Below are 25,794 nucleotides of genomic sequence, written 5' to 3'. Positions count from 1 at the left end.
GAGAGGGAACAGCTGTTTACATGGGTGGATAGTCATAGGACAAAGGGGAATCATTTTAAACTAAGATGGGAGATTTAGGTTAGATATTAGGAGAAAGTTTTTAACTCAGAGGGTGGTGACACACTGGAACAGGTTGCCCAAGGAGGTTGTGGATGCCCCATCCCTGGAGACATTCAACGCCAGGCTGGATGTGGTCTGGGCAGCCTGGTCTAGTGGTTGGCGACCCTGCACATAGCAGAGGGCTTAAACCAAATGGTCATTGTGATCCTTTTCAACCCAGGCCATTCTGTGATTACATGAAATGAAGAAATTGGAGCAAGAAGTTGGAGATCCAGTCTGGCTCGAGCCACTGGACTTGTTAGCATTTGAGCTTGCTATGAGTCTGTTAGTACTAGTTACATTCAGCAGAGAAATTTTGCAAACATATCACTGAATTCTCAACTGGTCAATGTGTGTAATCACAGCTCAGAAAATTTCTGATATTGTTTGCAAGATATAAGAATGAAGATAAATTAGTTTTGTGACTACCAGAGGTGAAAAACGTGTTGTGTAAATGCTGTGCTGTCCTCCTTCAGAGTGGTGTTTAAAAAAAGTCTTCAGGTGCTTAGCTCTGATAAATCAGGTCATTCATAAACTGGAAAGAGAAATGCTATTTTTCTTCTAATCTACTTCCTGTGTAATCACTGTATCTCATTCTTCTCCCAGCAATCAGTATGCAGTCTTTGAACACATGACAGTTGTTGTCCACTTAATCCTGCAGAAAGTGGTAGTATTATACGTGCACATAGGCACACACTCTTCACATGCACAAATAATCTCCTACTGCAGAGGGGAAAAAAAAAAGCAGGTATGTTAAGAAATTTTCTTTATGGTAGCCAAGACACTTGTTGAAGCTGAAAGCTTTGTATAAATTTAAGGAAGCTATTGTTCACAGCCATTTGCAGAATTGCTCAGGTGCAGGAAGTGCAAAGCTTCACAGAATCACAGAATTGTAGGGGTTGGAAGGGACCTCCAGAGATCATCGAGTCCAACCCCCTTCCTGTGTTGGCTGCTCTGCAGCAGGAAAAGAAGGAAGTGGAAGGACTGTGGATGCTTTCCCTTCACTTCACTTGGAGCAAACCTGTAGAGCTAATAGTGGGATAGTTCTCAACACCTGTCGTTTTGAGAAGGGGATGTTAAAATGCGTGTGTATGAAATGTAACAATGTCACCTTTGAGCCTTTTCTTTGAAATTAGGTTCTAGCAGGATTTCACCGTGGTCAAGGAGGTTAAAGAGCAAGAATATTTACATGGATTATATGTTAAGGAATGTCATCAGTTTTTTTGCAGGAAAATAAAAGTACAGTAATAAGTACAATAGTAAAAGTATAGTAATAAGTATAATAAATATAATAATTTGGAAAACAAATAGAGTGAGTGTTGATTCCTCTAATTTAAAAAAGTTGAATACTTAATATTTGTGTCATCTTTTTCACTGGCAGAGAAATAGGCAGCTCCTTAGGGTAATTCATATTATTTGAAGAGAAACATGAGACATGTTCACACAACACAATTTGGAGATGCTTGTATTCTCTTTCTCATTTCTTTTTTAAAAAATGTTATTAAAAAGAGATCTCATCGGAAGTAATTCAGGCTTAGATACCTGAAAGGTAGACACCAATATTTAGATCTGAATCCTATCTCAGATCTTCAGCTTGGTTAGAGTGTAAATCCAGTTCCTGCTGTCAGATCATGTGTCCATGTACTTGCCAAGTCTGAAAGATTGTGTGTTAAGTGTTGATCAGTTAACAGAAGCTGAATCATCCTTCTCTTGGAATTTACAGGCCTTAGACAAGATTATGCTTCGACTTCAGCATCAGCGTCAAGACACAGTTCAAGCGTGTCACTACATTTGGGAAAAAAGGGGACGTGCAGCGACCAGGAGTATGATCGCTACAGCCTTGAGGATGAGGAAGAATTTGACCATCTCCCTCCCCCACAGCCACGGCTCACACGCTGCTCCCCATTCCAGAGAGGGATCCCACACTCACAGACTTTCTCCAGTATTCGGGACTGCAGGAGAAGCCCTACTTCCCAGCACTTTCCTTCAAGTACTTACCAGCAGCCCTACTATTCTCCTCAAGTCCAAACTCCAGAACAGCAACCAAATAGGATGAATGGAGGTGGGTTGCATGCTTTTGTTATGCCTCTCCTCTGTTCAAAGTGCCAGTTCTAAAGATCAGGTTGTGTAAACTGTCTGAAAAGTGTTTGATTTATGATCAGTTCTTGAGTTGCAACAATAGATTTAAATCTGTGCAAATGATTGTTTTGTTAGAGGAATGTTGTAATTAGATAATTTGTAATTTGACTCAGTCATGAAAGCTATTAACTTAGTTTTAAAATGTTGCAACTATGAGTACCTGTGAAGAGAGAAGAAACAGGGAAAAGAGCATCTTTTAGCAGGCCATTGTTTGTCTGGAAAGGCTGATCAGGATTTTGAGCCTGGGCTGTGTATGTCCATCATGGATATGGCAAGGTAGAGAGAAGGATTTTCAGATTTTCATTCCTAATAACATTCTCTTTCTTATTTCCCAACTTTTCCATGAATGCAGCTTTGTTGTAAATTCATGATGTGTGCTTATGATAAAAGTCAGTGTTCTGCTCTTGTTCCAAGTCTGGTAGGGCAGGCTGCTGAGGTAGTCAGAGATAAGGTTGTACCCAGTCTACCCTGAGCCATTGCTGCTTTATGCGCTGCATTTGAGATATATTTCAGAGTCCAAAATATTTTTCTCTTACTGCTTTTTCAGGAATTAAGTTGTTTTTGCTATTATATTCCTTTTCCTTTCTCATTATGATGATAATTTTCTTCCTACTGCTGCATCCTACTTTTTGTTCCTTCAGTTCAAGTCCCCAAGATACTTCAGGACAGTTAGTTTTCAGTCAAGGTTTTGTTTGTAACCTTACAGGTTACAGCTTACCCTTGGGCAAGAAAATAAATGTGTTGTTCAAGACAGCTCCTATTTATAGTGTGCTACAGGTATGCATGGTACTTTCCTGACAAATCAGAGGTGACAGGTTGGTTCCAAGAGCACTTGCATTCAAAGTAAGACACAGCATGAAAGTATAATTGACAGGTAGCAGCCTACAAAGAAGGCTAAGGTTAGCACAGAGCACAGTGATGTGGATGTTTGCTGTTACAGCATATGTACCACATTCATTTCAATATTATTTTTCTCATCTGTGAGGAATGAGAATGGGACAGTGCTGAATAGCTTGTGGAAAATCTGTTTGGGAGATAGAAAAGAAAGTGATGGGACATTTTTGATTCTGACATATGGGCAGGATGTTGCATTGCAGTGTTTTCATATGGTTCCTAAAGTCTTTTTCAATTATTTTTCATGTCAGTAGAACTTAGAATCATAGAATCATAGAATCCTTAGAGTTTGAAGGGACCTTTAAAGGTCATCTAGTCCATCTCGCCTGCAGTGAACAGGGACATGAATAGCTCTTCCAGTTGCCCAGGGCTTCATCCAGCCTTACCTTGATTGAAAGTTTCCAGGGACGAGGCATCAATCACATCTCTCAGCAGTTTAATCACTGGATTCCCACATGAAAATCTCAGAAAGTTCTTGCAGCATACAAATACTACATGAACTTCTAATTTATTAACTGGAAAAAAATGTAAAACACTACCAATTTTATCACCTGGTTGCTTTTTTTCTCAAAAAAACTTAAGTGTTGGATTATGTGTTCGGTATTGTTTGGAAGATTGACACGTCACTGGTGTTACTCCAGTCTCTTGTTTGATGGCATGGCAGACAATTCTGTAATAGCCAGTACCATTATCTTTAGAGGCAATTTGTTTATCTCTTTAGCTTTCTCAACTTCACTCTATGACTCTATGCAGCAGTGATCAACATAAATGGAAAATGCTGATTGTGAAAAATTTGTGTTTTTGGCCTGACCTACTGGTTGGCAACCCTACCTGCAGCAGGGAGTTGGATCTAGGTGATCTTTGAGGTCCCTTTCAACCCAAGCCATTCTATGATTCTGTGTTCTGCTGGCAAACAAGGAATAAACTTTTTGCTATGTTTAAGATGTATTAGTAGTGTTATGACAGTGTCTTCTCACCAGCACTTCTCATCATATTGGCAACAATTTCATAGTCTTTCAAGAACTACAAGTTGAAATAGAGTTAGACTGCAAAAGAATTTGTTTGAATCTCAGTGCGATGGACTGCTGCACTTTCCCAAAGCTGATGAATAACGAGAATGGGATAGATAGAGAGGCTAACCTGTTATGTTACTTGCAGCTTTCAATATACATGAAAAGTATTATTCATAATTAATCAAAATTGCACTTTAAGCATGCTCTGCTGTAGTACTACTGTTACAGTATTCCCAAATCTCTTTTCCTCTACTTTCCCCTAAAGAGATTGGTTCTGTTCTTGTATATGGAGTCAATAGTCTGGCTGCTGATTCATCTGGCCGTTCACAGAGCTCAATGTAAATGCAAAGAAATCAACAAGTAAACATTGAGTTTTGGCACTCAGTCTTGACGGAAAGACAGTGTTTAGCTTTGACACAGTGACTTCCCAAAACCTATCTACGTGTTTACCTGGACTATATTTTTTTGCTCTTAAGAACAGATAGGATCAGGGGTTCTGGTTCTGTCATACTTGCTTGTAGTTTGTTTGGTGTGGTATGCTAATTGAGATACTTATTCTGAGTTTAGATCTGTACTACCTGCATTGTAAAAAAAATAACAACAGACTGAAGGGGTGATAAACTTAGAAAATGTTAATAGTTTCTAAGAGTATTTTATTGGATGCCTGATGATTAGTTTTGGTATGTTTATTGCTATGAAGCTGGGTTGGATTTCAAGAGTCCCGTGTGTCCTGATGGCCAAGAAGGCCAATGGCATCTTGAGGGGCATTAAAAGGAGCATGGCCAGCAGGTCAAGGGAGGTGATCCTCTCCCTCTACTCTGCCTCACCTGGATTATTGTATCCAGTTTTGAGCTTTCCAGTACAAAAAAAGACAGGGAGCTCCTGGAGAGATGCCACAAAAATGATAAAGGGCCTGGAGCATCTCCCCTATGAAGAAAAACTGAGCGACCTGGGTCTGTTCAGCTGTGAAAAAGGAAGACTCAAATGTGATCTTAATAATGTTTATAAATATCTTAAGTGTGAATGTCAAAGAGACATGACCAACCTCTTTTCAGTGGTTTCTGGGGACAGGACAAGGGGAAATGGCCATAAACTGGAGCATAGGAAGTTCCACACCACTATGCGAAGGAACTTCTTACTGTGATAAGGGTGACAGAGCACTGGAACAGGCTGCCCAGAGAGGTTGTGGATTCTCTTTCTCTGTAGATACTCAAGACTCGCCTGGACGCCCATTTGTGCAGGCTGCTGTAAGTGGCCTGCTTTGTAGGGGAGTTGGACTCAATGGTCTCTGGAGGTCCCACCCAGCCTCTACGATTCTGTGATTCTCCGACTCTGTGAAAACAATTGGAAAAGGTAAAATGTTTACCGAATAGACAAGGAATATCCCAGCAAGCACTCAAACACTGTATCCAGGTTCCCAGTGGCTTGGAAAAGACATCTTCTATTTACAAACCCTGTAACAGAGTTGTTTTGACAAGGCTGAGCAGTGTCTAATACTGGCCTCAAGGAAAGGGCAAGGTAAATGGGCTGTCACCTAACAGAGAGTGGCAGTCACCATGACTGAGGAGATGTAGGCGTGTGGCTTCTGGGGACAGGAGTGACTGCTTCTCTGTGCCATTTCCCTTAACCTTGCTGAAAGGGCTTGCAAAGGTTTGAACAGATAAGACTTCTGGTTCATTGCTGTAAATGCTTCCAGGCTTTTCAAGAGATGAGTCAGGAATGTTGTATTCTTAGGATGCACGTTGTATGCCCTTACACATATACTAGATTGGATCTGCTTTGCTGTCAGCTGCATTTAGGTATTGGGATGTAGGTGTCCAAATGTGAATGCACTGCCCAATTCTTCTGCCTGCATATAAGCAATTATTGTTATATGAGGTGCTCTAGACCACCCTTCTTGGCTTCACCACAGACATCTGTCAGTGTTGTTCAGATGCCTTAAACAACCCAGCATCGCTCAAATGGCACTATGTACCCATATGGAGGTCCACTAGAGCTGATGGTCTGTTTGTTTTCCAGTCACAGGATGTCATTCTAGGTAGCAGAGAGATTTCCTGTCTTGTGAGCTTAGCCCCTGTAATTTTCTGCATATACTTGGGATGAGAATGTGCTCACAGATGTTTTCCAGGTGTGTTGTGGTGAGCAGGACTAGGGAAGTAATCCTGCCTCAGTACTTGGCATTGGAGAGGCCTCATCTTGAGTACTGTGTTCAGTTTTGGGCATCTCAGTACAGAAGGGACATTGAGGTGTTGGAGCAGGTCCAAAGAAGGGCAACAAGGCTTATGAAGGGCTTGGAGAATATGTCCTACAAGGTGAGACTGAAGGAACTGGGGCTGTTTAGTCTGGAGAAGAGGAGGCTGAGGGGAGACTTTATTGCTCTCTTCCAATATCTGAAAGGTGCTTGCAGCGAGTGGGATTGGTCTCTTCTCACTGGTGACAGGTGACAGGACGAGGGGAAATGACCTTAAGTTGCACTAGGGTAAGTTTATGTTGGATATCAAGAAAAGCTTCTTTACAGAAAGAGTTGTTAAGCACTGGAATAGGCTCCCCAATTAGGTGGTTGAGTCACTGTCCCTGGATATGTTTAAAAACCATTTGGATGTGGTGCTCAGGAGCATGATTTAGCGGAGGGTTGTACTCTAACAGGGCAGTGTGGTTAGGTTGTGGTTGTCCTTGATGATCTTTAAGGTCTTTTCCAACCTGAGTGATTCTATGATTCTACAACTTTGAACTCGCAAATTGTTCTTGCCAGTGCACTTAGCAAAGCACTGCCTGTTGGTGTAATTTTGATACTCTACCACGCTTTAAATTGCCATACATCTATTTTAAAATAGCATGCAGTCTTGCTCTTCTTCTCAGGTTCTTGTTCTCCCTTTACCCCACCAGTGAACTCTCTGTGTGAATGGGACCGGTCCTATTTGCTGCAAATCCGCAACAACTGCTGCATTAAAAGGTTCCTGACAAATGCTAACATAAATTGGTAGATGCATGCAAATGTAAATGTGTTATGTTTAGAATGTATATATAAGGGCCACCCGTAGCACAGGCTGCAGATGTATTTAATGCCTGTAGTGTGCATATGTTATGCTTATATTCTAATAAGTTTTATTTCCAGTTCTGCCTAAAACTAATAAGTTTTATTTCCAGTTCTGCCTAATAAGAATTCACTAATTGAAAAACTTTGCTTTCTTTGTTTAAATCAATTGAATGTCTGTAACTACATCTGAAAAAAAACCATTTCTAATCAGTCATCAGCCATTTCATTTACTGATGCCTTATGACACTATTTACACTAACAATCTTTGCTTTTTCTTTTAAATTGTTAGTTATGAAATATTTTATTGCTTACACTTTTGGGGAATTACTTTTCTCAGACGAAATTATAAGAACATCATTGAGTGTTGCAAAATCCTTGCCTCAATTGGAAAGTGCACATCTTCCTTCCTTCCTTCCTTCCTGCCTTCCTTCCTTCCTTCCTTCCTTCCTGCCTTCCTGCCTTCCTGCCTTCCTGCCTTCCTGCCTTCTTGCCTTCCTTCCTCCCTCCCTCCCTTCCTCCCTCTCTCCCTCCCTTCCTCCCTCTTTCCCTCCCTTCCTCCCTACTTCCCTTCCTCTCTTCCTTCCCTTCCCTCTCCTTCCCTCCCCTTCCCTCCCCTTACCCTCATTCCTTCCATTCCTCTTTCCAAGCAAACTTCAATCAGACTTAAGAGAACAGCATTTTAGTAGGTAGTAGGTCTGTGTTTAGATACTAGTTCAGTGTCAAGTGACATTGATTTGTGTGTTTGGAGGGGTGAGAAAAGACATCCTCTTGCTGATTTACTGAGTGCTTTTCTTCTCTTACCTTTCTGAAGTTCAGCGAGGAAGAGCAAAATCAGAAGGAAATTTTAGCAGACTCTTTATTAAAGAAAAAGAGAAGAAAATATTTTTCAGTCGCTCTCGAAGCATTACTGAGCATAGTGAGCAGTGAAGGGAAGTCACGGAAGGATAATGGGAAAGTTTCTATGTGTCTTTCAGAGGAGACATGTCAGGGTGAAGTAATAATTTTAAATAAAATGGAGATGTTCAACATAGCAAAATGTAGATACTGACAATAATGAAGAATGCTGTCTCTTGCTTAACTTTTTTTAGTTCTTTATCATGCATTTGTGTACTGATGTCTCTGTTGTATTAACTGATGATTTCACAGATCTCTAACTGGGCCATGATCTATTTAGGATGTCTTACCTCTTGTAAGTGTAACAAATGTAATGCAGATATGAGCTCAGATGTTTGAAGATGAAGAAGATAAATTAATCAATAGTATATATCCCACATGGTGAAGTTGTAATTGAGCACGATTTTGTTAAGGATTTCAGAACAAACTGTGAATAACAAGTTTTTCCCTTAAGTTTTTTCCCGTAACTTCTTTGTGCATACAATACAAATAAAGTGGGATTGAATTTGCAAGTTTTGTGTGAAGGACTTAAGTGTGTGAATGAAATTACAAATGTAGTTTGAAAAGTGATACAGGTTTCTATGAGACTCTAATAATTATGATTCATTGTATCGCATTTCTTAACTACAGTGCACTTTTGATCAGATATGAATCTGCTCAAATGAAATGCTGACAACACTTGAAGAAAATAACAATGAATGAAAAAATGTCTTGTAAGACACTTCACTATATAGCCAACATAAGCTTTGGCTGCACTTAGTCTTGCTCCTGTCAACAAGTGTTGGATATCTGACATCAGTTCGGTGTTTTTAAATCTAGGCTTTTAAACCTTATTTTGTACGTAACAAGACCCATCTTTTGTAATGCTTGTACTGATAACCTGCTCATTTTACATAGTGGAAACAGACTAATTAATGTGCAAGCTGCTAGCCAACCAGTTGTAATCCTCCAGTACGTATTTCTGTAGTTCATTTTAGGTTTTGTTTTCTTTTTGTCTGCTAACACCTTTCTTCAGTTCTAGAAATCGCTGACGGACTTACATATACCATTTGGGTATTTCATTCTGACATGGCATATGGAAAAGTTGCATTGGCAACATTTTTACATTCTCTTGTATCCTAGGAAATATCTTTTATAGAAACCATTCCCTCAGATTCTGGGCCACTTCTCTAAGATCTAAGAGAATCGTTATTTAGGGACATTTATCCAGGATCACAGGCAGCTTCAGTGGATGAAGCACAGTGGATGAAAGCATTTTTTCAGAGGGAAGTTAATATTTATCAAGAGCCTCTAAGGGAAACCCAAAGATCAGAACTCAGAAGTCTGGCAACCCAGCAAGGTCATTCCTCTTTTGGTGCATTCTGCATGGATGTTAACCTTCAGATGATGCTAGTATTTGGTCAGAAGAAGGACAAAAGCACTGGACAGTGATGGCTACCAACAGAGCTGGAATCAGAAGACAGCCGTCAGGTGCTGCTGTCTGTTGTGGAGTCCTGTCAGAAGGAAATTGTCCACTGATTCCTGGCTGACTTCAGAGAAGAAAATGTATTAGGGAACAATATCTTGGGAAAAATCAGAAAACTCTTTGGGAAAATCAGAACTGAAGCAATTGGGTAAGAGGCAAACTGCTGTCTTAACCATAATTTTGTGGAATATTTTACAAAATAAGGAACATTTTGGCTTGTTCTTGACCAATTTATAGAATCATAGAATCGCAAGATTGGAAGCGACCTGCAGGGTCATCTAGTCCAGCCATCCTTCCACTAGCATTGCTACCACAAGCTACTAAACCATATCTCGTAGCTCCTCATCCAGACATCTCTTGGACACTGCCAGGGATGGCAACTCCACCACCTCCCTGGGCAGCCATTCCAGTGCCTGACATGTCTCTGAGAGAAAAAGTTCTTCCTTACGTCTAACCTAAACATTCTCTGATACAACTTGCAGCCATTTTCTCGGGTCCTGTTTGTTGTCTGGGAGAAGAAGCCAAACCCATCCTCATCACAACCTCCCTTCAGGAAATTGTGGAATGCAGTGAGGTCTCCTCTGAGCCTCCTCTTCTCCAGACTAAACAATCCCAGCTCCCTCAGCTGCTCCTTGCAGCAGAAACGGCAGGGCTGGTCCTGGATTTAGTCAGTTCGGTACTCCACATGCGCAGGGAGTGATGACAGAAACTCAATATGAGTGCATCAGAAAACTCCGGCTTTATTGTAAACACAAGCCTATATTTACAACCACTTTAGCAAACTTGGCACAAACTGATTGGTTAACAACCCCATAACAGCCCCTAATCCACAAAGATGATTGATTACACATGCTTTCATGCCTTAGTAACTATCTCTGCAGCTCCCCCCACAGATACTTCTTTACCTCCGACCCAAGTTCCTCCTTGGTCGTTTACTTCTGGCCTCAAGGACACGGTGTCCTTGCAGAGAACATACTAGTATTTTTCCATCTGTATGTCTTTTCAGCCTCCCACCTTGTCCTGCTCGTACAGCTGCTCAAGGGGCCCATGGCCCCCTTGGCTAGCAAGCCACTCGTCAGCAGCTCCTTATAAGGCTTGTGCTCCAGACCCCTCACCAGTTTCGCTGCCCTTCTCTGGACACGTTCCAGGGCCTCAATGTCTTTCTTGTAGTGAGGGGCCCAAAACTGAACACAGTACTCGAGGTGCGGCCTCACCAGTGCTGAGTACAGGGCGATGATCACCTCCCTGCTCCTGCTGGCCACACTATTTCTAATGCAGGCCATGATGCCATTGGCCCTCTTGGCCACCTGGGCACACTGTCGGCTCATGTTCAGCTGAGCATCAACCAACACCCCCAGGTCTCTTTCCTGTTCACATCATCCAGCCACTCAGCCCCCAGCCTACAGCTCTGCATGGGGTTGTTGTGGCCAAAGTGCAGGACCCAGCACTTGGCCTTGTTGAACCTCATCCCATTCACCTCAGCCCAGCGATCCAGCTTATCCAAATCCCTCTGCAGGGCCTCCCTACCCTCAGGCAGATCAACACCACCTCCCAGCTTGGTGTCATCTGCAAACTTACTGAGGGTGCACTGAATCGCCTCATCTAGGTGATCAATAAAGATATTAAACAAGATGGGCCCCAGTACCGACCCCTGGGGGATACCACTTGTAACAGGTCCCAGCTGGACTCCATTAACCACTACCCACTGGGCACAGCCCTCTAGCCAGTTCCTTACTGAAGAAGGGTATACCTGTCCAGGCCATGGGCAGCCAGTTTCCCCAGAAGAAGCCTGTGAGAGACCATGTCAAAGACTTTGCTGAAGTCTAGGTAAACTACATCAACAGCCTTTCCCTCATCTACCAGTCTGGTCACCCAGTCGTAGAAGGAGATGAGGTTGCTCAAGCACGACCTGCCTTTCATGAACCCGTTCTGGCTGGGCCTGATCCCCTGGACACCACGCACGTGCTGTGTGATCTCACCCAAGATGATTTGCTCCATAACTTTCCCTTGTACCAAGGTCAGGCTCTAGTTCCCCAGATCCTCCTTACGGCCCTTCTTGTAGATGGGAGTCACATCGGCAAGCCTCCAGTCCTCTGGGACTTCTCCAGATAACCAGAAGCACTGGTAGATGGCAGAGAACAGCTCAGCAGTCACACCCGCCAGCTCCCTCAGCACCCGAGGGTGGAACTCATCCGTTCCCATGGCCTTGTGACAGTCCAGATGGAGGAGAAATTCTGTCTCCATCTGAATCACCAGCAGTGCATTCAGCATAGCATTCCAGGCTTCCAGATCAGGGCATAAAATGCCTGAGGATAACCGATCTGCCTATTAAAAGCAGATGTAAGGAAAATGTTCAGGACCTCAGCCTTCTCTTTATCCTCAGTGGTCACATTGCCTAAGTAAAGGATTGAAATTCTCCCCGGTTCTTTTATTATCGTTGATGTATTTATAGAAGGATTTCTTATTCTCTTTTATTGCAGCGGCCAGTCTGAGTTGAAGTTGGGCTTTTGCCTTCCTAACTTCTTCCCTGCATACCTTAGCAACTTCCTTGTAATCTCCCCAAGTAGCCTGTGCCTTCTTCCAGAGGACATAGACTCTTTTTCTTCTGGAGTCCCAGCAATAGTTCTCAGCTAATCCACACTGGTCTTCCCCTGCAACTTGCCTTACAGCATTCTTGCACAGACTGTTCTTGCACCTTTAAGATTTCCATCTTGAGGAGCATCCAGTCTTCCTGGACCCCTTTACCTGTTTTGAGCGATTCCCAAGGGACCTATGCTACAAGTGTCCTGAACAGGGCAAAATCCACCCTCTGGAAGTTCAAGATAGCAGTTTTGCTAGTCACCCTTCTGACATCTTCTGAATAGAGAATTCTACAGTGTCATGTTTGCTCTGCCGAAGACAGTGCACAATCTTCACATCTCCCACCAGTCCTTCTCTATTAGTGAAGAGCAGGTCTAGCAAGGCACCACTCCTGGTAGGCTCTTGTACCAGCTGTGTTTCCCCAGAATAATATTGTGAGAGACCATGTCAAAGGCTTTGCTGAAGTCTAGGTAGACTACATCAACAGTCTTTCCCGCTATCTTCCACACACTCTAGAAAGCTCTTGGATTGCTTCCTCTGTGCTGTGTTATATTTCCAACGTATATCAGGGAAGTTGAAGTCTCCCATGAGAGTTCTGGAGATCCTACGACTTCTGCAAGCTGCTCATAGAACACTTCATCCATCTCTTCATAATGATTAGGCGGTCTATAACAGATCCCCACCATATGTTGCCCCTACAGGCCTTCCCCTGATTCTTACCCACAGACACTCAACTTCATCATTCCCAACCCCAAGCTCTTCAACATCAAAATAGTCTTTAATATAAAGGGACACTCCACCCTCCTTCCTTTCTCATCTATCCCTTCTGAAGAGCTTGTAGTCATTATCAAAGCACTCCAGTGATCCCACCAAGTTTTGCTAATGGCAACTAGAACATTTTTAGCCTGGCGCACAATTGCTTCTAACTCCTCCTGCTCATTGCCCATGCTGAGTGCATTGGTGTAGACACACTTCAGCTGAGTCATCTGCCTCACGCCCAGCTCAAGATCATTTCCCTGGGCTCACATCTGGTGAGCCCTGTTTTGTCCCCTTCCCGTGTTGTAGCTAGTTTAAAGTTCTTTCAATAAGCCCACTCCGTGTCCCTCTCTGCCCCTGAAGGTATAGAACAAAAGATCACTTGTGCTCCTGCTTCTCGAACTAAACAGCTTAAACCCCTGAAATGTCTTTTCATAGTTGGCAGGCTTCTCTGAGCAATTTCATCACTGCCCCCCTGAACTATGAGCAAAGGAAAATAATCAGTGGACCTAACCAGCTTTGGTGGTTTCCTGGTTATGTCCCTGACCCGGGCCCCAGAAGGCAGCACACTTCCTGGCAGTTCAGGTCCAATCTGCATATGGGGCCCTCCGTTCCTCCGAGAAGAGAGTCACCCACTACAACCACCCTTCTTTCTTTCCTGATAGAGGCAGTCTCAAGGCATGAAGGTGACCACCTTGCCTTAGGCTCCCTCGTAGGCAGATCCTCCATTGCCTCCCCACTCGCCTCCCCTTCAATTTCTAGCACCTATGGCTTAGAGGGACCTGGGGAAGCGAGGTAGGCAGACAGGGAGGGCTCCGTAACTCCAAGTCAGGACTCTGTTCCAATCCTCATCAGTCAGGTCTGTCTGACTGTGACGGGACAGGGGCTCCACCTCTTTTCTGGGCGCGTCTCCCTGGCACCGTTCCCTCCAGCATGCTGGCAAGTCACTTCACCAGTCATCTCCTGCTCACACTCCCTGATGGTCCTTAGTCTCTGGACTTCCTCCTTGAGCTCCACCACCAGGCTGAGCAGCTCATCCACCTGCTCACATGTCATACAGGTGGAATCCCTGCCCTCTCCCCAGTCAGCAGCAGGGTCAGGCACTCCCTGCAACTGGAGACCTGAACTGCCACATTCTGGGCAGTCTTTCCTTGCCATGGTCGTCTTGGAATAAGCCTGCTGTCTGGTGGAGACCATGTTTAGGCCTGCAGTCTCAGACTGCCAAGAGGAAAGCTGGTCTCCTGAGCAAGGAGGAATTTTTTTTTTTACTCCACATCCCTCCAGATTCCCAGTGTAGCCTTAGCTGCTCTGAAGGTAGTCTCCACAGGAAACAATGTAGAGGCGATGGTCTGTGTCTGGGCGATCTTTTCACACTCCTTCAAGTGTGTTTCATAATTCCTAGTTTTCCTGTACTCTAGGCAATGTGGAGTTCAGTGTGTATAGTACACAGAGGAAGATGTGCAAACATGCTTTAGGCAATTTTTTCTGGATTATTCTGCCGCAGATATGAGAAACAAGGGTGACAGATGCAATCTGAAGAACAGTCATGAAATAACAAGCATGTGTATATACATGAACTACTGAATATGATAATGACAAGATACTGATTAAGTCTGTTGCATGACCTATCCATGCATTTTGGTCTTAACACTTTTAAAAAGGGAAAGAGCTAATATACATCTGTAGCATTTCATGTGACTGCATTCTACTTATAAAATCTTACTAATTTCAACCCAAATTTTAGTTAAGACTAACTTAGTTGGTCACAGTAGTCTTTGATGCTATAGAAGGTGCTGGTCCTGTGTTGTTAATAGCTGCTTGTGTCTAACAGAATAAATTGTAAACAACCAATGATACTTTAGACTTTCTGTTGAGACAGATCGGTGCCAGAGAGCTAACTGGAATGGTAGCAGACCTTTGCTACGTTCAGCATTCATAATAAACAGGTCCATCTGAGCAAATTATTTTCTTACCTGAGAATCTCAGGTCTTCTGCTTCACTCCTTTCTGTTAATTTTCTTATCACTCTTAGAAAAGCTAAGAGCTCTAGAAAGGGAATGTTTGCTATCAGTGGCTTAGCAAATTATTTTTGCTTTCTTCTCATAGATTTCCAGCAAGTTTATATCTAGTCAGGTTTCTGTGACCTGAAGTAATACTAAAATCACATAACTCTTGTCTTCTCCTTCTGTGTACCAGGCTTCCAGGAGCTGTTTTTTCACTTAAAACACCCATAAGACTCTACACTGTTCATAGGAGGGAAACAGGTGACAGAATAAACATCAAGAAAGAGATGAAAGAGAATGTATCATCCAAGGAGATGAAAGCTGCAAAGTACTATAAAGATGAGCATTTCTGGGTTTTCCCCAAACACAACACTGACCTGCTGTTTTCATTGCTTTTCGGGGCTATTTATCTCAACAGACAAAGGAATCATCTAAGAAGTAACAGAAATGCTTGACAGATGAGAATTTGCAGGTGCAGTAGGAATCTTCTGCTTAAGGACTGAATCAGCAGCAGAGCAGACTGCTGAGAAAAGAAGGGACTGATGAGTGGGAGGCAAAAGAAATGACCAGCCTTACCATGGAGGAAATCCAAGCAACTTCTGTGCTTATTTTCTTGCTACTTTAGTTGCATCTACTGGACAGTTCTAAACACAGATTATTCCTTTTTGTCTACACAGTCCCAGAGTGGAAGAACGTGTAGATTCCTAGGAATTCTGCTTGTACTAGATGATATGTGGATAGTATTCGACAAAAATCTGTTTTATGTAGTGTCATCTTCCCTACCACTATCCTACCACACATTTTTTGCCATTTTGTAGCTACAGACAACTCCTGTTTGTGAGTTCTCTGCAACTCTGGGCCGAAACTGTTACCGTAGGAAGGCAGTTACCTTTCCGATTTGCAAAATCTGAAATTTCTGAATACTCATTTCTGAAATGAGTATTTCAGAAATGGTTTCTATATAGATGCCATCGTTCACATCCTCAGTATGATTTTGGAAACCTTAGATTGTGCCATTTTTATACCAATTAAATTATTTTTTACTGCCTGAGTGAATCACAGTGGTAATCTCTTTGTTTGCCAGTGTCAGTGATGAGTCACTGAAGCACACCAGCTTTAATTCTTTAATGAAGGGTTACCTTTTAAAATTCTGATTTATCAGAATTTGACTGTACTCTAGTTTCTGGAAAGTCAAACCTTGTATTTGCTTCTGATGAACACCTCCCTATTTTGCTTTCCATACTTACAGTTTGATTTCAGTAAAATAAATAGGTCTATGTAAACTATTTCATAGATGGCAATGGTTTTCTATCTCAGACCATACTATGGTAATTGAAATTCAGCATTAGCTGGGATGAATGTGAAGACCAAAAAGTACAGGTAGGCAGTGGTAACTGGGAGCTGGGACACGAGGGTATTCAAAATGCTGGACCATTGAAATTCAAGCATGTTTTTCACAATTTGGAGAATGCTGTACTGAACCTTATCATAATGACAATTCATATACGACAGCTACAGTTATAGCCTTGCAATATGACTCAGTTCGCTGGAGGTACATAGGCAACATACGTACTCAAGTTAGTGACTGCTAATACATTTTATAGATAGAACTGTACTGTCAATTCTCATTACTCATTAGTTGTTAGCAGATTTAAGGATTAGAGGAGCTCATTATAGTGCTAAATAGGTTATGTATTTATGCGAGCTGATTAACAGAGACTCCTAAGAAACAGTTCAGTTTCTGTATGTTGACCTTATCCCCATGTGAATTAGTAGGTCAGCCTGAAACAGCAGTTGGAAGCCATATGTGATGTATTATTCCCGTGCATAAATCCAAATTTCAATCTTAAATTGTCCCGCTTGCCATTGAAGAGGGTAGTTGTGGCTGCCTTTTACAAGAAAAGCACATCACTGCAGTGGAAGAGCTAGAGGCAGATCTTTACTGTGCATTGGAACCTACTGCAGATCAGTAGCTGGCAGACTCCATGCTGACCCTGGTACCAGAAAAAACATAACGACAAGCCAGCAGCACAGCATTTTTGCTACTGAACCTTGCCAAGAGGCCAGTGCTATTATCAAAGAAGATTTATTGAATGACCTGTTAATTCCATACTTACATTAGCAACTGATCCTGCCCCCATACATCTATTTCCAGCTTTCTTTCTGTGCAGGGCCTTGGAAAATGTCCACCATAAGTATGACAGGAGGCAAACCCATCAGATTTGAAAATCGTGATGTCAGCCCAGGTCTCCAAGCAAATGCCAGTATCAAGACTGAACAGGTTTTCAGCACGGCCACCCTGCAGAAATGTGTCTTTAGACATCCATAATATAAATATCCATGTCTGATTGTCACTTCAGCCGTGCTTTTTATTCACTTCAAAGAAACAGGCGCATTCAGGGCATGATTCATCTGACCTATTTTACACATTTACATTGAACTCTTTCTTATTATGACACTTTAGCGTTTAAGTCTTTGTAATCCCTGAAATGTACTCCGTGTTGGTGTTTTTAAAATGATTTGTGAATAACTGTGATATTACAGTAATCAGAAGGACTCAGTTAGTGGGCTAATAATAATGTATTCATATTGTCCCTATTGACCCAAACCTTTCTTTGTGTTGAATCAACTTGGTTTTAATTTTGATTTTTTTACAGAAATGATTCAGAGACTCTTTGCATTTGTTGCTAAATTCTGACATGACTGTGAATATTGTGCTCTTTCACTTCAGATAAACTCCGAAGAAGCATGCCTAATCTAGCTCGGATGCCAAGTACCCCCACCATTAACAATACTGCTGGCTTTGCTAGTTCTCCAGTCACAGTGAGGAACAGTCAGAGCTTTGATTCCAATCTACATGGAGCAAGTAATGGGATTTCAAGGATGCAGTCATGTAGTAAGTACTTGTGTTCTTTGGCTTTGTGTAAGGTGTTGACAGAATGGTAAAGTATATCTTCCAGCCACTAGAAAGCTTCCATAAGTTTTTCAATTTATGAAAAATTAAAGGCAGACTGCATTCCCTTTATAGTGATTTTAATATAGCTCCAGATTTTAAAGCTGCTATTTTGGAAAGCATCTTCCATCTGATCTTCTTATGCAGTGCTGAGGGTTTCATCACAACCTTTATTTTCTTTGCCCACTCATTTTTTACTACTTTAAAATTAAAATTACAGTAATACAGTGGTAGTATTATAGAAGCACCAATAAAGGAGCTAATTCATATAGGCTTAGATTTTTAGCTTTGATACTAACATTTAAAACACTGTTTTTCTCAGTAATGTGCACAATTCTGTATTTACATTACACTACATTGTCTTAAAACACATGACCTCTCTCCTGTTGAACTGGAGCCACTTTGTGGCAAATGGAGGGTTATATCCTCAAGTATATATTACATGTTGAGTGAATGACTTAAAATGACTCTGTAATTGGTTTAATTTAGTTGACTTCTAGATGGCAGGATGACAGTATTGATCTGTCATTTGTTGAATTATTCATGTAGAATGTCAACAAGATAGATCAAGAACCAAGGCAGTCTTTTCTAGCACAATAATTGAGGTATTCTTGTGGGAAGTGGAAAAAGTGAATGTTGTTTGACACAGACAGAAGGAACTGAATTCTGCCTCCCATTGCCTGTGAAGTTTTTGAGGGAGAAATTGGCACAGAAGTGCTGTGGTATTTTCCTTCAAATTACAACTAAATTTTCAAAAGTCTTCAGAACGATTAAATTGATATTTCTTATGCTGGATTTATTTTTCTTTCTTTTCATCCATGTCTTGTAGGAGAATGAAAAGATGTTCATGGTCCTTGAAACACTTGAAACACTTCCTAGTGTGTTGAGAATTTTTTTATTTACTACTTTAAAATATATGTTTATCTGTGTGTTTATGTATGTATGTATACATATGTGTGTAACAGGTAACTCTTCTAAAATACATTATTTACCAGGTGGCTTTGTTGGGGTCTGTAAGGAGCTGTGTTATGAGAGAGATTCCATAGCAATACACTGCTAGTCTTGTTTAACTGAATCACACATCTTTATTTTCTTCCATGTCTTTAAATGGTTTTAAGATGCTTTTTTTCAAAGAGTTGAAAAAAGATTTGCCTGTGTGCTGTAGTTAGTTTAAGTGCTTCAGGCTTTTGATGGTTTGCTTTAGATACATGAATTCTGAAACAGATGTTTGTCTGATGTACACCAGAGGGCAGGATTGTGTAGATAAAGCTTCTGGAATGGGTAGCATTGATTTAAAATGATAGTTTACATAACATAGGCCATGGAATATGTTGTTATATTTCAGACCTTTTCATGGCTTTTTGATTGTTTTTATTATGGACAACCTTGTAAACGTCTGAATAATCTAACAGTAATTAATATACTTTCAGTGGTTTCAAAGCTGCAATTGCATAAGTGGAATTAGTTTGCTTTTAATGACTAATGAAACTTCTTTGAGAGAGAGAAAGAAGGGTGAATAAGGGATAGAATTTTAGTTTGGTGTGGGGATGGAATGGGATATTTTAGATCAATGCAGTGTCACCAGATGCAGTATTGGATCCAAGGGGTTATTCAGCAGTTCATAATTAGCAAGTTAATTGCATAATGATGTGTTTATCTGCATTTAAATCTGTCTTGAGATGAGCATTATTACCTTGCCTTGTTCGCTGCATATTGACCATGATACTTCCTTTTCTACTTCTCTTTTAACAGTTCCATCTCCTGGACAGCTTCAACACAGAGTTCACAGTGTGGGACATTTTCCAGTGTCTGTTAGGCAGCCTCTCAAAGCTACTGCCTATGTAAGCCCAACTGTACAAGGTAGTAGTAGTATTCCAGGATCCAACAATCTACAGTTACATTCTAATACTGGTATCCCAATGCCAAACAAGATTGCCAGTCAAGGGATTTTGGGGCGCAGTGCTCTTCCAAGACCCTCGTTGGCCATCAATGGGAGTGGCATACCCAGAAGTAAAATTGCACAGCCAGTTAGAAGGTAAGAATTAAACAGGCTACCTTTCTTCTGTAGCTAGATTTTATTTAGATAGTTGTTTAGTTAGTTGTGTTGTTTTTTTTTCCCATGGAGTATGAAGCTGGGCTATAAAGGAGAGACATTTCTAGCTTCCAGTGCTGAGTCAGTGAACGGGTGAAGATTTATCTCCACAAACAGTGGTGGACAGTGTCTACTGGTAGTAAACTGTGATACTTGCTAGAATGTAATTATGTAAGAATGGATTGCTACTCATCAGTAAGAAATCAAAACATCTCATATAATTAGTGTATCTGACTCACCATCTTCCAGACTTGTGCCAATTGCTGATCCAAGCTCATAGGATAAGCTTGCAAATAGGTATGCATGCCTATTGTTAAAAGCAGTGGACTTCAAAAATGCAACCTGTGATGTTACAGCGTTGGAATATGAGGAAGGAGATATCTTGCATGGCTTGGTCTTGTGTCGAACCAGCATCCTTTCAGTTACAGCTGGGAAACAACAGGCAAACCTGGAATCCTGAAGTACTGTGTACTTGCAGTGAGCTATATTGCTAATTAAATTAATTTTACATTTTGCTAGAGATTGTTTCCAAGTAATTTTTTAGGATAAGCAGTAAAATAAGCCTAAAAAAAGAAACTATGTTTTCATCACCTTATCGCAGATGGGAGTTAAACTTCTAGCTGTATATTCTGTGATTAATAAGTTGAAGTTTGTCAGAGAGAAACTTTTATCAACTAGTGTCAAGTCTTTATGCTGTTTTTCCCATTGCCTGCATCCCCCCTGTTGCGAAAGCCTGCTGTATCACTGCCTACTTCTCTGCTGGATGAACTATCTCTGTTTACCTCTCACTATTCCTGTGTTTTTCAATAGATACTGGCAATTTCAATTGCTCATATTCTCTGTTTGCTTGAGTTACGCAGGGATTACACCAAAGTGACTGACAACAGATTTTGACCAACTGTGGTGAAACTTTGATAAAGAGCTGTCAGATTTCTTCTTTGATGAAGACTATATCATGAGATTTCTGTTATAACCTTCTCTCCTCTCTGCTGGAATTCTCTCCGTTAGAGTTCTTTATAGTAAAGGTTTTTTTGTTTTTTTTTTTTTGTCTTTTTTTTCTTTTCCTCAACTTCATGTTCTGCAGAGCTCTTAAATCTTTCATAGCAACATGTGAGACAGAGACTTTCTGGGCAACAAGGCCTTGTCTGTTGCTATTTTGTAACTTCATACAACAGACAATGTTAAAGAAAAACAAAATTAAGAGATTTCAGTAAGAGGGCAAAACACCCTACTCTCAACACCATTTTTATTAGAAGCTGGTTCAGATTGGTAACAGTTCTGTTTTTAGTCCAGGAAGTCTGGAATTATATCTTCCCATCTGCAAGTAAATTGCAGTGTCATACGTTGCCAACAATGCTGGAAGATATATAGTGTTATCACTGTGTAAATGACAAGTTTATAGGTCTCAAAAAGCACAGGTTGGACCTCAGCCAACAACTTTAAGATCCTACTTTCATTTTATTTATTCATTTGAAAAATAAGTGTGGCTTCAGTGCATCTGAAACTTTCTTGGACGGAAGTCAACCATAAGAGGAAGATTTTCTCAGTGTTGACTTTGTCACTATGGTCATTTCTGAGGAGCAGTATTTTTGATTATCTTTTGAAGAGTCTAGCTTCTATTAGTATATAATAAAATAAAACTGTTTTTAATCATAACTTCATTGAAAGTGGAAAATATATTTTTTTGTTTTTCTTTAATAAATCACATGTTCAGGAAGAATTGTTCTTTCAAAATAAAGCTGTTTATTTTTTACCTATAGCCAGACTTTTATGTAGCCAAGTTACTGGTATTCTGCATAAAATAAATTGGCACTTTATGTAGGCCCCGTGTTAGGAAACTTCAGTACTTCACTTCAGAACCAAACACAAGGGACAATTTATAGCCAAGATAATCAACGTGGCTAAATGTTACTTGCCTTTCTCCTACTGTCAGAGATTAAAGCATCCAAAAGTGGTGTAAATAACTTGTGATGAGTACATTCCATCTGCATTCAATCTTTTAAGCAAGGCAGCATTTTTTCCCTGTTAAATGGATGCCCCAGTCCCCAGCTTTCTCCAAGTTCACACTCTGGCACTAGGTTTACGGATCCACCTTCCCAACTTCTTTCCCCTACTTGCTGGTCCTCCATGTTCCATCTTCACTCAGGAGCATGATGGCATGAGCAGAGTGAGCTGGAAGCCATCTGCAACAGCCCTGTTATCCCACAGCCCCCAAACAAGAGCAGAGCAGCGCTGGGACTAGTTGTCAGCCAATGGTCCCAGTTTCCAGACAGTTCTCGAGTGACTAGGCAAGTCTCAGCTAACACAGAATGTCTCTTTTGTGCAAGGGCATTTGGAAGGGAGAGAAGGCATCAGTAAGTTACGGAACTTACTGCTAAAGGAAATGCAAAGAAGGAAGAAAAGAAGGCTCAGGACTTGGTTTTTTAAGAAGCAGTTTTACAGAATTGGGACACTTCGTTTTCAGCAACTTGTGATGTAAATAAAATAAGGTTGCCTATCATTAGTGGATTGGTAGTAAGGTCAGTTAGATAGTTGTTTGTGTGTTTATTTTTTAATAGTCCTTGAAACAGTCACCTTGCTAATAAAAACCTGGAAGGTTTGGAAGTTGGCCAGTAATGGTTTTTTAAGCAGTCCTTGTTAGTGAGAGTTAGAGCCCAAGTGTGAGAGTGTGTGGCTGAAGGATTGCTAGCTCTCTGCACTGGCAGTGGTGTAGGAAGTGGCAGCTCTCTGAATTTGGCTGAGTGATGGAGATCTTATCTCTTGAATAGGAAGTTCTGGAACAGGGCTTGATACAGTTCTTCTTTTGATAAGATGCTTTAATTTGTTAGTGCCTGCATAGTGTGTTTGGGTTTTTTGGAAGTATAATGAGCAGTAGTGCTTTTTGGAGGATATTTCCCATTACATCTCTGTTATCTGTCACTATTGGAAGATTTGTTGTCCATAGTGATAAAAATAAGTTTACATTTGTGTTTATATTCTTCAGCATGCTTAGCTCTGAAGAATCAAGTCTTCCTACTTAGGGGGATCTCATGCTTCATGTGAGAATTATTCAGTAAATTCCTTTCTGCAAACCTTTTATCCAGTAACAGAATGGGATTTCATTGGAGGTCTTAATTTCACCATAGATCTCTATAGTTGCCTTTGCATGGAGCCAGGATTATACCATAGTGATGTCTCCGAGCAAGCCACAAAGCCAGTGTCGTTACTGAAGTACATCATATTTTTGTACCTCAATCTTTCATGTGAAATATGACTTTCGTTGTCTTTTTCTGTCATTTGTTCCATAGTTTTCTTCAGCCTCCAAAGCCACTTTCATCACTTACCACGATGCGGGATGGGAACTGGAGAGACGGCTGCTATTGATGAACAATGCCCATGAACAGTGGAAAATAAGTAATGCAGATTTCATACCCAGCTGGCTGGGTAACAATGTTTTGGAAAAGGATGTTTTGGGAATTGCATCACGCAATATTATGTCCCCTGGGATTTTAATGTGTAAATATCCATAATGCAATGCTGTTTTTTAAAAAGGAACATCTTATAAAATACTAAATATTGCACTTAATAAGTTTCCTGAACAGCTGCGTCAGACTAACAATGGCAGAATTGTTGTGTAGAACTGAAGAAAGTACTACATATGTGCAAAGTACCAGAATATTTCCTTAGAAAGAACTTGGAGTTAAGGATTCTGGGGCAGTTTTTTGCTATACTGAAATACTAAGATAATTTATTCAGTATAAAGGCATTGTGTATTTTATTTTGAATTTTGGAGGGACTTACGTATGTGCTTGGATTTTTTTTTAGTGTTTCCAGTATATTTTATTTTGTATACTTGAGTTCATTTAAACTTGCCTGAATTGAACAACAGAGAGATGATTTAACTTTTCTGTGCCATAAATAATATTTTTGGGGTAATGTACTTTTTTAGCACTAGGAACATATCTTACAAAATTGTACCACTGGCAATACAAAGCAGTGTATTTATGTTGCGAAAGCACAAAAAAAGTAGCACTCACTGGAGACTGCCATCCAGCAGGGTCAGCATGGTTTTGTTGGTCTTTCACCATTTGTTCAATTGTTAATTTATTGTCATTGTGTTTTGTATTTAAATTGGCATCGTAAGTTACACTGCACTTACAAAGATAAGGTGATCTCTATGACTATGTTTGGTTTTCAGTACTTTATTACAAAGAATAAAACTGTAATGTTTTATTAACAGTTGCTTATGTAAAATGAGTTTTAATGTGAATAAATCTTTTTTGATAGATCTTTTACAAAATCCAATTGCACTAATCAATGCTTTCTTATAATGGTATATGACTTAATATTTGATTACAACTGTGTATACTGCTGTTTTGGAATGTTTCAGAAATAAAGAATCTATTTCAGCAATAATACTGTTCTTGAGCATGCAGTGTAAGCTTTGTCAGAATTTAGCATTTGTCATCTACTAAACTTCTGGAGTTCCTATTACGTAGCATTGATATTATGCTGCATTTTTGCAACTAGTAACTAAGTTCATCTGAATTTTTTTAAAAAAACATGCCATAATATGCCCAGAACACAGGTGAGCATTATTTTTTAAACAAACTTACTGTGATGTTAAGATTTTTTTTTTCAATTTAATGTTCAAATTCTGCAAGTGCAAATGTGACACAGTAGGAAAAAGAGAATATGTATGAAGCTACCAGGCCATTCTTTTGCCATGGATTTAGCTCTGAATTTTCTTGAGGATCTGTTTTTATTAAAAGGGCAAACTAAAAAAAAAATAAAGAAGAAGAATTTAGTAGTAGTGAGTAAAGTCTTTATTAGGGTGAGATGTGATTGTACAGGAATGCAGTAGTATCTTTGCAGTTCTAGTAAAAAAAAAAAAAAAGAAAAAAAAGAATCTTGATAAGGGTCAAGAAATATTCCAGCATGGAAATTGTCTCAGCACAAGTAAGTATTTCAGCATGTGTGTGCATGGAACTCATCTTGTTCATAAGAAACTAATTAGAAAAAATAACTACTGGCTAAAGGAATCAATCATTTCTTGGACAATCTTAGTTACTTTGAATTGTTTATTTTGCTTGCAGACTGATTGTGACAGGGATGCAGAGCCAGATCTGTTGGTGCTTCATATTTGCCCATGACAAGGAGTTTTACAGAACCTGCATCCAGGCCTGGGGCCCGCAGCACAAGAAAGACATGCTGCTGCTGGAGTGGTTCCAGAGGAGGGCCACAAAGCTCATAGGGCTGGAGCACGTTTTCTCTGAAGAAGGGCTGGGAGAGATGGGCTTGTTTAGCTTGGAGAAGAGAGGACTCCAGGAAGACCTTGTTTCCTTCCAGTACTTAAAGGGAGGCATACAGAAATGCTGGGGAGGGACTCTTTGGGAGGGAGTGTAGTGTTCAAGGGGTATGTTTTTAAGCTGGAGAGAGAAGATTTATATTTGATATTAGGTAGAAATTCTTTTCTGTGAAGGTGCTGAGGCACTGGAACGGGCAGCGTGTTCCACCACACCAGAGAAGATGTGGATGCATCCCTGAAAGTGCTCAAGCCCAGGTTGGGTAGAGCTTTGGATAAGTTAGTTGAGTGGAAGGTGTCCGCACCCTTGGAAGGCAGGTTGTAGATAGATTATCTCTACCATCTAACCCAAACTGTTACGTAATTCTGTAATTCTAACCTACAGCTGAAGCAGGCAAAGACTTTTGGTTCACCACCTCTGTCTGGCACGAGCAGTGCTAAGGCAGAGCTAACCTTTGGGAGCTAACCCTGGTGCCCCGTTTGTATCCTTGCTTCTCCATTATCTGTGTTATAACAGCCACAAATTGCTGAAGTTTTAAGATGAATTGCAAGCTGCTTGTTGGAGGCAGTGCTGAGTTGCACGCAA

At 40.8% G+C, this 25,794-nt stretch overlaps 1 protein-coding gene across 2 annotated transcripts in view; it reads left to right on the top strand.

Moving 5' to 3' along the window:
- Positions 1–24,484, top strand: part of SLAIN1 (SLAIN motif family member 1) — a 58,296-nt gene extending 33,812 nt beyond the window's left edge. Inside the window, exons 5-8 of one of the 2 annotated variants that reach the window (XM_052705929.1) lie at positions 1,823–2,161; positions 17,611–17,775; positions 19,585–19,867; positions 23,212–24,484. In XM_052705929.1, the coding sequence (XP_052561889.1) occupies positions 1,823–2,161; positions 17,611–17,775; positions 19,585–19,867; positions 23,212–23,287 (863 nt within the window). In that variant the 3' untranslated portion in view covers positions 23,288–24,484. The remainder of the gene's footprint in view (positions 1–1,822; positions 2,162–17,610; positions 17,776–19,584; positions 19,868–23,211) is intronic. The other variant, XM_052705928.1, reaches the window with a different exon arrangement.
- The last annotated feature ends 1,310 nt before the right edge of the window (positions 24,485–25,794 follow it).

Source organism: Tympanuchus pallidicinctus, unplaced genomic scaffold, assembly GCF_026119805.1.
Source record: "Tympanuchus pallidicinctus isolate F22 unplaced genomic scaffold, pur_lepc_1.0 scaffold6, whole genome shotgun sequence".
NCBI lineage: Eukaryota > Metazoa > Chordata > Aves > Galliformes > Phasianidae > Tympanuchus > Tympanuchus pallidicinctus.
Note: the sequence above shows the minus strand (reverse complement) of the source record. Positions and strands in the feature narration are given on the sequence as shown.